The 13,920-nt window shown below is 39.9% G+C and overlaps 1 protein-coding gene across 1 annotated transcript in view; it reads right to left on the reverse strand.

Annotated features, from left to right (window-relative positions):
* Window positions 1–13,920, reverse strand: part of LOC116834144 (solute carrier organic anion transporter family member 1C1-like) — a 55,369-nt gene that overhangs the window by 9,875 nt on the left and 31,574 nt on the right. Inside the window, exons 7-11 of the mRNA XM_032796051.2 lie at window positions 8,847–8,945; window positions 7,926–8,171; window positions 6,469–6,633; window positions 5,160–5,355; window positions 2,041–2,206 (exon numbers count right to left, since the gene is read on the reverse strand). Of these exons, the coding sequence (XP_032651942.1) occupies window positions 2,041–2,206; window positions 5,160–5,355; window positions 6,469–6,633; window positions 7,926–8,171; window positions 8,847–8,945 (872 nt within the window). The remainder of the gene's footprint in view (window positions 1–2,040; window positions 2,207–5,159; window positions 5,356–6,468; window positions 6,634–7,925; window positions 8,172–8,846; window positions 8,946–13,920) is intronic.

Below are 13,920 nucleotides of genomic sequence, written 5' to 3' on the forward strand. Positions count from 1 at the left end.
TAGTTTACCTCTTCCTGGGTATCAAAGTCCCCCCTAGAAAACTGTCCCATGAAGTCTTTGTCTCCACTGCCCAGTCTAAGCCACTTTGCTCAGTGGCTGGTAGGGTAACCCAGGCTCACTCAATACTCCAGACTTCAGTCCCAAGACCCTATGTCCAGCGACAGTGGTGTGCTTACACCCAGACCCTGTTGCTGTTTCCCCTGGGCTCCTTCCTACTTTTCTGCTTTTATCTTCTGGCCTCTCCCCCGGCTGGGGTTATCAATACAAATTCCTTCCTACCAGGGAGTGTCAGCAGATTACTTAACACACTCCCTTCTCCCAGGCAGTGACTACAGATTCTGGCCTTTACCAGCCCCATCTATTCCTTCTTAGCTAGACTAACTTTTCAATCCCTGGTTCTTCCCTGGGTGCAGCCTATTAAGTTAATGGACCTCACTTAACTTACTCTACTTTGAGCGGGGTGGATACCCAATTATAGGTGGCTATTAAAGTCAGTAGAAGTTTTGGGTGCTCAACAACTCTGAAACCCAGCACTCTTATTTAGGTGCCTAGGAATATGGATTTAGATGATGCCAAGTTGGAAAGTATTGCGTTATATTTTCTAATTGTTAGGTGATATCATAGAAACCCTGTTGAGTTTATCACAGATTAGATTTGAAAGTTTTCTTCTCACATTCAACACTGCCCAGAACAACTTTCCAGATGAGATTTTCCAATACAGAGATATAATTTCAATGGAGATGCTGAGCTAAATTTCCTGCACTGCTTTGAAAATCCTAGCCATACATTTTATTTCAAGCACCTAACCTTACATTGCTTATTTCACAATTATGTTGACCATACTCATAATAGGTAGGACTCAGGTTTGTGGCCTGTAATCTGAGTTAACTGATAGATAACTTGGGTTTAATTGGCAATCTCCTTTGTAAATGCTAATATAGACATGCAACTTTTCCAAGACGTAAACTTCATGCTTCACCTGAGGCAATATATGCCAACTGTACCAATGTGATGTACAAGGGTCGTCTTACTTGAAATTTGCACAGGTTTATCTCAAATTGCTTTTGAACTGATTTAAACTGATATAAACACTTGTGTAGACATTCTTATTTCAGTTTTGTGTATTACTTAGTTTGGTTTAACTTAAATTGCTTCCTAATTGATGTAAACTAAACTGAACTAAAATGGAGAATGTACGTATCTTTTTGTACCCAATTTAATTGAACAGATTTAGACTCACACCTTAACTTTCCCTAAGTGCAAATGGATATCAGACCTTAAACTAGGATCTTTCTATCTCACACATTGTCCTCAGTAATAAAGATTCTGCAAGCCAAATTAAACCATCATAAACATTTGAGGAAATTCATTGTCTTAGGTATGTGCGCTGGCATGACTGATTGGAATATAGCTAACAATTCTGCTAATAATGCACAAATCCTCTTACTCAGTGTTGCCCCATGAGCTAACAGGAACAAAGGCTGTAAAAATTGATTTTTGCCACTGAAGTATTCAGCATTCTATCCACCTTCATCTGAGTAACAGATTTGCTGAGAAATATATATTTACAGTCACATTCCTGAGTAACTGGTTTCAGAGTAGCAGCTGTGTTAGTCTGTATCCGCAAAAAAAACAGGAGTACTTGTGGCACCTTAGAGACTAATAAATTTATTTCAGCATGAGCTTTCGTGAGCTACAGCTCACTTCTTCGGATGCTGTGTAAGAAAACACGGTTTAAAATTTTTTTTAAAAAAACCCTCTAAGTTAAAAAAAAAACAACTTTAAAGCAAAGTAAATCTAAGAGTGAATCTAGGTTATTGACTTCCAATGGGATCTGGGTGCCTAACTTCCCTGGGTTCCCCTGAAAGTGGAGTGAGGCATTTTGCTCCCTTAAAATTCCCAGCTGATTGCTTTTGTGCTTTATCCATTCACTAGTTCAGAGGTATATTGGTAGAGAATGGGTATCTATCGCTATATCGTTGCTTAAGCATAAAATAAAATGAGCAACAGAAATGCTTTTATATCTATCTACTGACTTACCATATTCTTTCCAGTCCCAATCGATGATTTACAGCCAGCAAAGCATGCGGTCATATAAGTGATTCCATTGTCCCCACATACAGGGTCCCATTGATTCAATACACAGCTGCAGTCAGAATTGCAGCTGGCAATTAAGTTGTTTTTTGGGAAGGAAGATTGTTTTACTCTGGAGAGATTACAAGTAGAATCTTAACTGATCAAATAAAACAATTCCTTATTAGAAAAATAAACATTGACAACACATGAATGACCAAGCACAGAGAAATGAGGTGGAGTAAAGCAGTCTCCATGGGCAGCCTGCATTCAGTGGAGCATGAAGAACTGCTAGATAGTAATTGCATGTAGAATGTCAGCTAAATTGATCTAAGCCAAGGTTCTCTTGGTTTTATCATAAAGCATTAAGAATTTTGCTGGATTGTAGCTTCAAATTGCAGAGCATGTCTGACTAGCTATCTTTGGTGGGATTATCAGTGAAAAGGATGACATTAACAGACACAAAATGGGATTCCTAATAGATGTAGTGGAAGATTCAGCCCAGGGAAGGGTGAGGGGGTGGGGAAATCAAACATGAAATCACTGCCATCTTCAGACTAATTCTATCCTTCCTCCCTCCGACTACCCCTACCAATGCGAGGTAGTGGTATAACCCCTACATGATTGTTAAAGATCCAGTTGTTTGGTAAGAGTAACAGTAGCAATGCTGCTCCTTGGTCTGTTGGGTACATGTGTGCAAGGTCTGGTCTACACTAGAAAATTAGGTGGGTTTAATCACGTCAGTCAGGGGTGTGAAAAATCCATACCTCTGACCAGCATCGTTAAACTGACTTAAGTCCCTGTGTAGACAGAGCTAGGTCAATGCAAGAATTCTTCCATCAAGCTAGCTACTACCTCTCAGGGAGGTGGATTACCTACGCCAATAGGTGAATCTCTTTGTTCAGCATAGGTAGTGTCTACTCTAAAGCTCTCCAGCAGGGCAGCTGCAGTGGCACAGTTGCGCTGCTCTCATTTGAAGTCTTCTACTCAGCAGCAACCCTGCAAAACTGGTCAGGCTGGACACCTGTTGCCTTATTCAGATCTCACATTGGTTTCACCCCAGAATAACACCATTGACCTCTGTGAGGTTATTCCTGATTTATGCTGGTGCAAGTGAGATCAAGTGGCCACTTTAAGATCTTGCTGATGAGAACCATGATTTTCATAAGTGACTAGTGATTGGGGTGCCTGGTTTGTTTTGGTGTCCAACTTGAGATGCTTGAACACATTTTCCAAAAGTGCTGTGCCCCCATCCTCTGAAAATCGGATGCATTTAAGCTGTCTGACATTGGATATCCAAAGATTCAGGCACCCAAAACCACAAATTGCTTTTGAAAATCTTGGTCTGAGTGCCCAATTTAAAACCATGTGACTGAAGGAGAACCAATCACTTCCTCCTTCCTATCCTCCCACTCCCTGAATTTTTCAAATGATAAGTATTTTAGTTGTGTTTTCGCTTGAGTTATGGTATTGCTCGTCTCACAGTTAAGGATATTAATGTGGCTGTAGAGTGCCGAGATGGCTGAAATAATCTGTGATGCACACGGTCTCTTTTTCACTTCAGCAGAAAGGTCCCATGATGTGGTAAATCCCCCATTAGTGAGATGTTGGGATATGGGGAAGCAATTACTTAACCTACTTATTCATCTTTGGGGTACCCCCAATTTTGGGAGCAATCAAAATCTGTCATTTTAATCCTCCTGCATCATCTCTAATTCCACAGGCAGCCTGACTGGCAGGGATTGAATTTGGCCACAGTAGTCTCCACTGAACAAAACTCTGAGATCCTATTGTAACTAAACTCCAAGTCATGCTGGCCTGGTTACAGAGAACATTGGTAACCGGTTTGACAAAAGGATTGGGAATGTTTGGGTGAGTGCAGGCTGCTTCAAGAAAAATGGACTGAGTTTTGATTAAACCTGGGCAGGAAACCAGACAAAGTGTAGTGGGTAGAGCTGGGCGAAATCTTTTACACAAAATGTTTTGGGGGGAAGGGTAGAGGGAAAATGCATATTCAGTGACAATGAAACTTTCTCCTAAATCACGTTTATTTAGCTGAATTGTTTGTTTGGGGAAAACAAAAAAATTCTGAAAAAAAATGGAAACATTTTGTTTTGACATTTTTCAAACAAAACATTTTAATTCTTCAGCTTGAAACAACTTTTCATTTCAAACTTTCCTTTAATTTTATTTTTAAATAGCCAGAAATCAAAACAAAACATTTCATTTGACCCAATTTTTTTAAACTTTCAATTCACTGTAAATGATGAAAATGTTGTTTTCAATCTGACCTGAAGCATTTTTCCCAACTTTTTGAAACTGCCACTGAACCAAAAATAATGTTGTTTGCCCAACTCTATTAGAGGATTCGGGTGAATTTCCTTTTGAATGTTTGCTTTGAGTTAGATTGAACTCAACACATAATCCTGGGAGTTTGAATCTCCATTGCCTTGCAGCTCAGGTAGACATTTACACCTCTGTAAACTAGGTATAAAATGTTATCAATTCCAATATCTCCACTGATGTCTATGCCCGGGGATAAATGTCTATACAAAATGCAAAGCAATGATGAATCTGATGTGAAGTGTGTGAATTGCCATGAGCTGAAAGTGAAGCAAGGTCTGCAGAGCCATTTGCAAACTGACACCACCAAGTTCCATACATCTCTAACCCTGAGCATCCGAATATCCTGAAGCATCTCCTTTGATTAATAACACTCTCTAGTGTGCACTGTTAGTACGGGCTCAAGCAGCAAAGCTGGCACAAATCAATGTCGCGCCACTCACCTCTGTAGAATTGAGCTGATTTACATCAGCTGAGGATGTGGTCCCATTATTTTTCTCTTTAACTAAACACTATAAACTTTATACTTTAAAACAAACAAATAGTTGTGGTATATTTGTGTATAAAGTTATATACCAGTAAATTACAGTATGCAAACAAGGGTCACAGAGTTTAGATCTAAATTCAGATCTGAACGGCTCCCTAGCGTTCTGCTTTGGGGGCATCTTGAAATGTAGCTCTCATGAGAAGAATTCAAGGATATGGAAAGTGTGTTTCTGAACGATGAAGACAAGAATACAAACCCAGAGTAGGAGACTGTTAAACCAGCCACCTGGAGCACCTCACAATCACATGTGAAGTACAAGAGGTTTAACAGGTATGCAGCTATGAAGGTGGCACATCCAAATTTTGCCATTCCAGTTATGTGTAACTTGAACTTTTTAATGATAAAGCCTCCCAGAAACATCCCCAGAATTGTAATGGGTAAAAGTATCACACCTGCAAACAAAAGGGAACAGAAGGATGTTTACATTTATGGAAACAGCACTCTAATAAAATAAAAGTCTGATGCTAGTTTGTGGTTTTCATTGTCTTTTTTAGTTCCTTAACTATGAATATGTAAAAATTCAGGCTAGTTGAAATAGACACTAATCCAGACCTTGCCCTATTCTTCAGATTGAGCTTTTCACATTTAATAAGTTCTGTTTCATTTTTTGCTCGATGCTTCATTTTCTCTTTATGCCTGCAATTCCCTTAGAAAAAGACTGTTTTCATTATATTCCTTGCCTTTTTGTATGTGATTTCCAGCACAGGTTTGCAGGTGCTAGAAGTTCGTACAATTCAGATAAAAATCTCACCTTGTAGGCACTTACTCAGCTGACATGAGCCTCCAAATCTTTTGAGGTCTGGACATAGGTAGCTAACAAAGATGGTGAAAGGAAGCAGTGTTTGGATTTTGGGCTGAGTTTGAGTTGGGATTCCATTTGTAGGTTGGAGCCTGAATCCTGGGCAAGGTTTGGACTCAGATTCAATGATGTTGAAACCTCACAAACTGTCCTCCTGAAATTTTGACCCCAAACTTCAGAAATCTTACAAGCAGTTATTGTGAGATTTTACTGTTCTTCTTTCATGAGATTTTGGATGCATCCAAACCAGGACCAGAATAAGTTCCTTCCAGTTTGGATCCATCCAACCTATAATGAAAACAGCAGGGATTGGTTCAGATTCAGGGATCTGAATCTAAGTGCCTCAATATCCTCAAAAATCCCAAAGGGTTCAGATGACATTATTCCATCAGTAGTAGAAAAAAATATAGCCTGAGATTTATTATCAGCCAGTTTACTATATGAAAAAACACAGGAAAATGATCACTAGAACTAAATATTTCAAAAATACTGTAGGTAAATAAGGAGTCTGAATTGAAGATTTAACCCTCACCCACAAAGGAATCCTTTATACTCATGTTATATCTAAGGGCCAAATTCAACTCCACTGAAGCGAGTGTCAAAACTCTCTCGGAAATGAGTGGAACAAGAATTTGGTCCTAAGATAGAAGATGAAGTAATGCATGTCAATTTTGCATTGTAGGACGGGAAAAAGAGGGACACGTACCAATTAGAAAGATGGCTCTTGACACGGATACGTTAAATTGCTGTTCCATAAATTTTGTCTCAAAAGTTATCAACCCAACCATAGAATTATACTGCAGAATAGTGAGGAGCAAGTACACCAGAAAGACTGGGTTCCCAAGAAGTTTCTTCAAAGTTGGTAGGAAATCTGGAAAGGAAAGTTGAGTGTCTTATTCTCTGCTAAACATAAAACAGCCATATGGAAAGCTTTGTCCTTATTCAGCTGATGAACCAGACACTGATTTAGTTACTGGCTGTGTTAGAAAGTTTAATTTATTTTTCTCCCACTTACACTAAACACTATCAATGGGCATCCTTATAACAGTCGGGACTTTCCTCTTCTTTCATACTTGACTTAGAGAGATATTAGTACATGAAGAGGCAGTGCAGTCTCGTGGATAGTGTGCTAGATTGAGAATCAAGAGACCTGGTTTATATCCCTGATTCTGTCAGTGGCCTACTTGGATTGTAAAGTCTTTGGGGCAAGGACTGTCTCTTACGTGCTTGTACAGTGCTTAGTCCAAATCTTGATTGGGGGCTCTAATTAGCACTGGACTACTACTACTAATAATAATAATGTCAGTGATTGCAAGTTATTTGAAGTATTGCCAACCCTAGGTGTTCAAACTCATGTGTGGAGTCCCAAAAATCATGGTATTTTAAATAATACTTTTAGGGTTCATTTTATTTGCTTTTTTTTTGTGAGATGAGGTAATATCTTTTATTGAACCAACCTTTGTTGGTGAAAGAGGCAAGCTTTTGAGCTACACAGAACTCTTCTTTAGGTGAGTATTCAGGGTTTGCATCTTCAAGTTTTCCTCTTCAATCATGAGGGCTAGACTCTTACTTTAAAAAAAAGAAAGATAAGAGTCTCCCATAATCATGTGACTTTGAGAGCTGGGGCTTTAAGAAAAACACTGAATATCATGACACTTTTAGGTGTTGGCAATACTGTGCTCGGTATTTTCCTCTTTTACTTTGATCTTATTAATAGAGTGGAACAACTTCAGAGGAATGAAGGACTCATTAATGCAGAATCAGGTTTTCCTGCACTATCTTCCCTGCTCAATACCTCTTACCTTATGTTTATGCATGTAACATGCCATGCCAGTGTGATGGCTAACACATTGAGACATTAAACTGGGGACCATCACACATAAAAGCATGAGCTGTTATAGCTTTAGCTAAAGTTTCATAGATGGTGGTGGGAGTTTTATCACCTCATATCCTCTGTGGAGTGGCACAGAGGGGGACCTGTAACACACTCTCACCAGGGGATTATACCAGCACTACATAGGATGATGATGATTTACTACTTGCATTGCAGTAACATCCAGGGATGCAGCGTGATTGTGTTAGGTGTTGTACAAACATATAAGCAGCCATGAATGAGAACCTGAAAGACAACAATATGGAATAGATCATCCAATATGCTCTTACCTTTTACTGCTTCTGAGAATTTTAACTGTGGTTGACTTGGGGATTCTATTTTACAGTGATCTTCTTGAATAGTTACAGATGATTCACTCAGCTTATTCAAATTTTTTTCATCTCCTTCTTTTGGTAAGGAATAAGGAAGGAACCAGAAAGGCAATGAAGCCAGAAAACTGACTGCTCCACATATCACCAATCCAAGCCACCAAGCGCCAACCCAACGAGTATCCTTAGGATTTATGGTTAAACTCTCTAAAAAGAGAGCAAGAGAGATTCCAAATTAAGTGTCAGGTTTTTGTTTCTTGATTAACTGACATATAATATATTTCAGTACACAAGCAATTTAAACTTATATAATAACATTTGTATCCAATATTTAAACATTTAAGATTAGCCATATTTGATACAGAAATGTAAAAACTATTTTGTTGGTGAATCATTACCAAGCATCCAAGAATAGGAAATACTAGTCACTTATTCTGGGGCCACCATGTTCCTTAGCATTCCTTGATGTCCCTTCCTTGCTGCAGTCTGCCATTGCAATGCTTTTCTAAGAAAACTCATAAAAATGCAACATTCTCCCTTTATGGGACCCAAATCTCTACCCAGGATTAGAGATGGGCAAAGTGATTTAGATGATGAAAGTACCCTCCACATGAAGCTTTGCCCTTTCCTTGACTTGGAGCAGAACCATCTCTTTGGAAGGTCCTCATTGTTTATTTAACATAGTCTCCCCATTGTTCTTTTCATTTGTGCAGATCCAGCTTCCCATCTAACATGTAATAATGTTAGCTATTGAACTAGTAACACCCTTTGGAGAGCTCTCTGTCTGAGAGAGCTAACTGACAAACAGTTTCTGAACACATACAGAACATCTGAGTCACTGATATTTCAGTATTATCATTCAGTAAGTCATCTGTATCTTACCAAGATCTACCATTCCAACGTCTACCCACAGATTAGCACAGAAAGATCCGAGCAGAAATCCAAGTGTTGGCCCAACCATTCCACATGATCTTATGGTACCTGTAAGAGAAGGAAGATATCATGATATAGTAAGTAATATACTTTATACAGAAAAACAACCATCAAAAAATGCATATCGTGCATGATAATTTCTAATTATATGTTTCAGAAACTTTGCTTTACATTTTAAGGCTCTGATCCTGCCTGTTACAATATTCAGGCAGATTCCTTCACCCAACAGAAGTCAATGTGGTTTTGTATGGGCTAACACATATTATACCTCATAGGATCAGAGTCAAGAGACAATATGGAAAAAGAGTGTATTATAGTGATTTTAATCTAAAAATATTTTTTCTTTCAGCACTATATGACTGTATCATTCAGTTAATGAACATTACTAAGAAGCATATAGTTTTATAACTATTGCAGGGATCACAACTGTGGTTACAACTGCAGGTCACAAGCAGTTTACATGACTGAGGAATGCATGACTTTCCCTGTACCGTATACTCAAATAAGCCCTGAATTTAACTTTAAGGAAAGGTATTTCCTTTGCCTCATCTGCTTAAAGTTAAGCATGTGCTTATGCACTTTCTTCATTCAGAGCCAAAGTACAGTGATAAGTAGTAGTGCAGGTTAATAAGTAGAAATTTAGATAGAATACTCTGAAAATGTCAGTTAGTCAAAAGGCTGAATTAAATACCAGTGTTTAAGTGTAATTCGGTATAAAAATGTCTACAAAATACAAGTGAATGAGAAAATTAGCAAACCAACAAAAAAGCTGTGTTAATATTTATTTATAGAGCTCCAAAAGTAGGCTAGTAGAGAAACAAGGAGACAAGGGGGAAAATCTTGGCTCTATTGAAGTCAATGGGAGTTTTGCTAATGACTTCACTGGGGCCAGCGTTTCACCCAAGGTCTTTGCTTACGAACTAAATAGACATCAGAGATGAAGGAGGGGGATGAGATGCAACAAGAAGCAAATGAATGAGCAGGAAAGCTTAGTACAAACTGGACAGGCCCATACTGCATTTTGTTACAATGTTTTATAGTCTAATTTGTGCAATGCAGCGCAATTTGATTTTATTTATCACTACACATCATGGCTATACAGAACAGATAAAAATAAAAAGTTCCAAAAAGCTAATTCCTACATGGATGGCTGCATTTACCTTTTGCTTGTGCTGATCTGTGGAGTTTTTAGTTGTAAGGAACAAAATGGGGGTAAAATGGTCAGAAGGCCTAAGGGTTAGATTCAAACAGATATTGTAATGCTCAGTGTTGCAATGCCAGGCTCCTAGGTGCCCTGTTGCCCAGTGGAATCCTCTGCCCTGAGTTAGATGCTCAAGCTCCCCATGCATTGTACATGGAAAGTATGTCATCTAAAGAAGGGATTACCAGAAGCCAGCAAACTGACTAGGAAGCTGCCTAAATTAGCCAAGAGTGAATGCAAAGGAAAGGTGCAGGGCTTAGGCCCTGATCTCAAAGGTATTTAAGCACCTAACCCTCACTGATCTGGACCTTAGGTGTGTGCCTCCCTCCACTCCAAATTCTCAGATGTGAGCCCTCTCCCAGAGGCACCTAAGCCAGATCAGCCCTTTCTCATGGAGAACAAGAGAGAGACTCACCCCATAACAGCCAGTAGCCTAGCGGTTAGGGTACTCCCCTGAAATGTGGGAAATCGGTGTTTAAGTCAAGCAGAATAGGAATTCAAACCTTGTTCTCTTACATCCCACCTGAGTGCTCCAATCACTAGACTACTGAGTATCCTGGAGACATATATCCACACAGCTATCTTTTGTGTGGGGCCCAAGCTTGTAAGTGTGCTCTGAGAACATCTCCAGGATTGGACCCTGCTGACAAGAAGGCAAGGGAACACATACTTTGAGAAGAGAATCTTGCTTTGGTGCTGCCGGTGCTTTCACACACTTGTGCTACAGCTCTGAACAGCTTGTTAGTTGTAGGGTGGCATCAGGACTTAGGCTGGTGAAAGCTTAGGAGTTACAGGGTCAAGTGGCAGCTGAGTCATAGATGCCAACTCCATGGGAGCTCTGGGGTTGGGGCACCCATTGGGAAAAGATGGTAGGTGCTGGGCACCTACCAGCAGCCCCCTCCATCAGCGCCTCTCCCACCCTCCCTGCACCTCAATCAACTGTTTCATGGCATGCAGGAGGTTGGGGGGAGGAGCGAGGACATGGCACGCTTGAGGGAGGGGTTGGAACGACGTGGGAAGAGGTGGCGTGGGGAAGGAGCGGGGGTGCGGCCATGAGGGAAGGGGTGGAGTGGGGGAGGGGCCTGGGAAAGAGCCAGCAGTCGAGCATCTCCTGGCACAATTTATTTTATCTTCCAAACCTACGCCCTTCCCATTAGCATTCACTATGTTAGACATTCCTTCAGACTTCTCAGTGAAGACCGAAACAAAGAAGTCATTGAGCATCTCTGCCATTTCCAAGTTTCCTGTTATTGTTTCTCCCTTCTCACTGAACAGTGGGTCTACCCAGTCCTTGGTCTTCCTCTTGCTTCTAATGTATTTGTACAATGTTTTCTTGTTATCTTTTATCCCTCTAGCTAGTTTAATCTCATTTTGTGCCTTTGGCCTTTCTAATCTTCGGCCCCTGCATCTCCTGTGTTGTTTGCCTATATTCATCCTTTAACTGTCCAGTTTCCTTTTTATATGACTCCTTTTATTTTTTTAGATCAATGCAAGATCTTGTGGTTAAGCCATGTGGTCTTTGCCAACATGTTCTGTCCGTGTCTTTTCTCCCAGCGGAAAATAGCTTGCCCTTTGGGCCCTAATAGTGTCCCTTTGAACTAACTGCCTCTCCTCAGTAGTTTTTCCCCTCAGTCTTGACTCCATGGGACCCTTACCTTCAGCTCTCTGAGCTTACCAATCTGCCTTCCTGAAGTCCATTGTCTCTATTTTGCTGTAACTCCCTTCACTATTTCTTGAATAGTGAACTCTATAGATTTAGATCACTTGCACCCAAGCTGCCTCCATTGTCAATTCTTCAATGAGTTCTCCCTATTCTGTTAAATCAAATATAGAACAGCCTCCCCCAGTAGCTTTTTCATACCTTCGAATAAAAGTGTTGCCAATGTCATGAAGTCCAAGAACTTATTAGATAGTCTGTGCTCCACGTGTATTTTTCCCAACATATATCTGGATAGTTGAAGTCCCCCATCGCCACCACCTGCTGTGTTATTTTCCCGCCATCGCCACCAAATCTTGGGCTTTGGATGATATGGTGATTAGCTATTTTAATTACATAGCTTAAAGGCTGTAATGAAACCAGAGAATTAATAAAATAGGAAAATTCACCTATGCCATGATGCCCACAGAACATATGACAGTGGCTTAGCGTCTGTGACTGCTACCATCATAGCGCTCTCACTGTTACTGTGTGCTCCCTCTCTCTGTCTCTGTTGTAACCACCTGCGGTCTCTCATCACATAAGGCTAGATCCTGCAAATGAACCTACGTGAGGAGATCCCTGAGCCTGCGTGGAGCCCCACTGACTTCTGTGGGGCTCAGCACAGGTGCAGCAGAGTGCCTTAAATCCCAATCCTGCAAAAATTAAAACACATACTTAATTGTGTGCACGGTAAGAAGTTTGATGGGGTCAATAGGGCTATTCATAGAGCATAAAGTTAACCATATGTGTACATCTTTGCAGAACCTTGGCTTGTAAGCTCTTTAGGACAGACACCGCCCCTCCCCCCCAAATCTCTTGTCTTTTCATTATTCATGCCTACGTTGCTTAACACAATGGAGCTACAGTCTTTGACTGTGGAGTTGCCACAATACAAATATGTAGTAATAATAATAATGAGACTTTGTATTTATACATGAGTAAAGGAAATGACATAACCTGACTCTTCTACTTTTCAGATAAGTTACAACTGAATCATTGGTTATTACATATAGTGGATGCCATTAAAAACTGGACATTTACTCCCAGAAGCAATGGCAGTTTATACCAGCTGTCCTATAGACTTCAATGAGACTGCTTATACAAGAAAATTTATGTACCTGCTTAAGTGTTTTCAGGACCGGGGCCATCGTATTTAAATTCACTGACTTGCCTCTTGTTCTAAGTACGCAGAAATCATAAAAATTGCAGTAAAGGTCCATTTTTACAATGGCGCCTAAGGTTTAGAGTTTTCCTGATTTTTTTTAAAATGAATGAATGAAACGAACGAATTCCATCTGATATATTGAAACGTGTTGGATTCCTAGTTCAGGAATCCTGCAGGCATGTGAATAATTACACTCACGTGAGTAGTGCCACTGAAATCACATGAATAAAGCTGTTATGTATATAAACATTTGCAGAATCAGAACTTCAGTCAAGATTGTGCTGCTTTCATTTATTTTAAAGCTACACTATACAGATTCAAACACTAATAATTCTGTCCTCTTGGACTCCCTTGTGGCAAAGTCCTATGAAATGGAATGAGATGAATACAGTAGGGTTCTGTGGAATTAAATAGAGAATGATCTCTTATCGATGGCTTTTTTTAAAAAAAAAAAATCTTATAGAATTCTACGGCAGGGATATAATTTTCTATTGAATTCTATTGGATGGTTAAAAAGCTTCAGAAAGGCTTTCATTTTCCATTAAATTCTATAACACTTCAGATGTTGTTATAATTATTTATAATTTGTATTATTGTAGCACCAAAAGGCTCCAGTGGTGATCAAAGCTATATTGTTCTAGGCACAGTGTACAAACACATAGTAAGAGACTAGCCCTACCCCCAAAGAACTTTCACTCTAATGAGAGCCTGTCTCCAGTTACTGGTGGATCAACACTGTAGCAATCGATCCACCATGGGTTGATTTAGCAGGTCTAGTGAAGACCCACTAAATCGCCCGCAGATCACTCTCCCGTCGACTCTGGAACTCCACCAGAACCAGAAGAGTAAGGGGAGTTGATGGGAGAGTGTCTCCCTGTGGTAAACGTCTGTCTCAAATCTGGACTTAGCGTTCAAAATCTGAGTGTTTACTGTAAACCTCCCCCAAGCTTATACCCAG

This window comes from Chelonoidis abingdonii, chromosome 1, assembly GCF_003597395.2.
Source record: "Chelonoidis abingdonii isolate Lonesome George chromosome 1, CheloAbing_2.0, whole genome shotgun sequence".
In the NCBI taxonomy this organism is placed as follows: domain Eukaryota; kingdom Metazoa; phylum Chordata; order Testudines; family Testudinidae; genus Chelonoidis; species Chelonoidis abingdonii.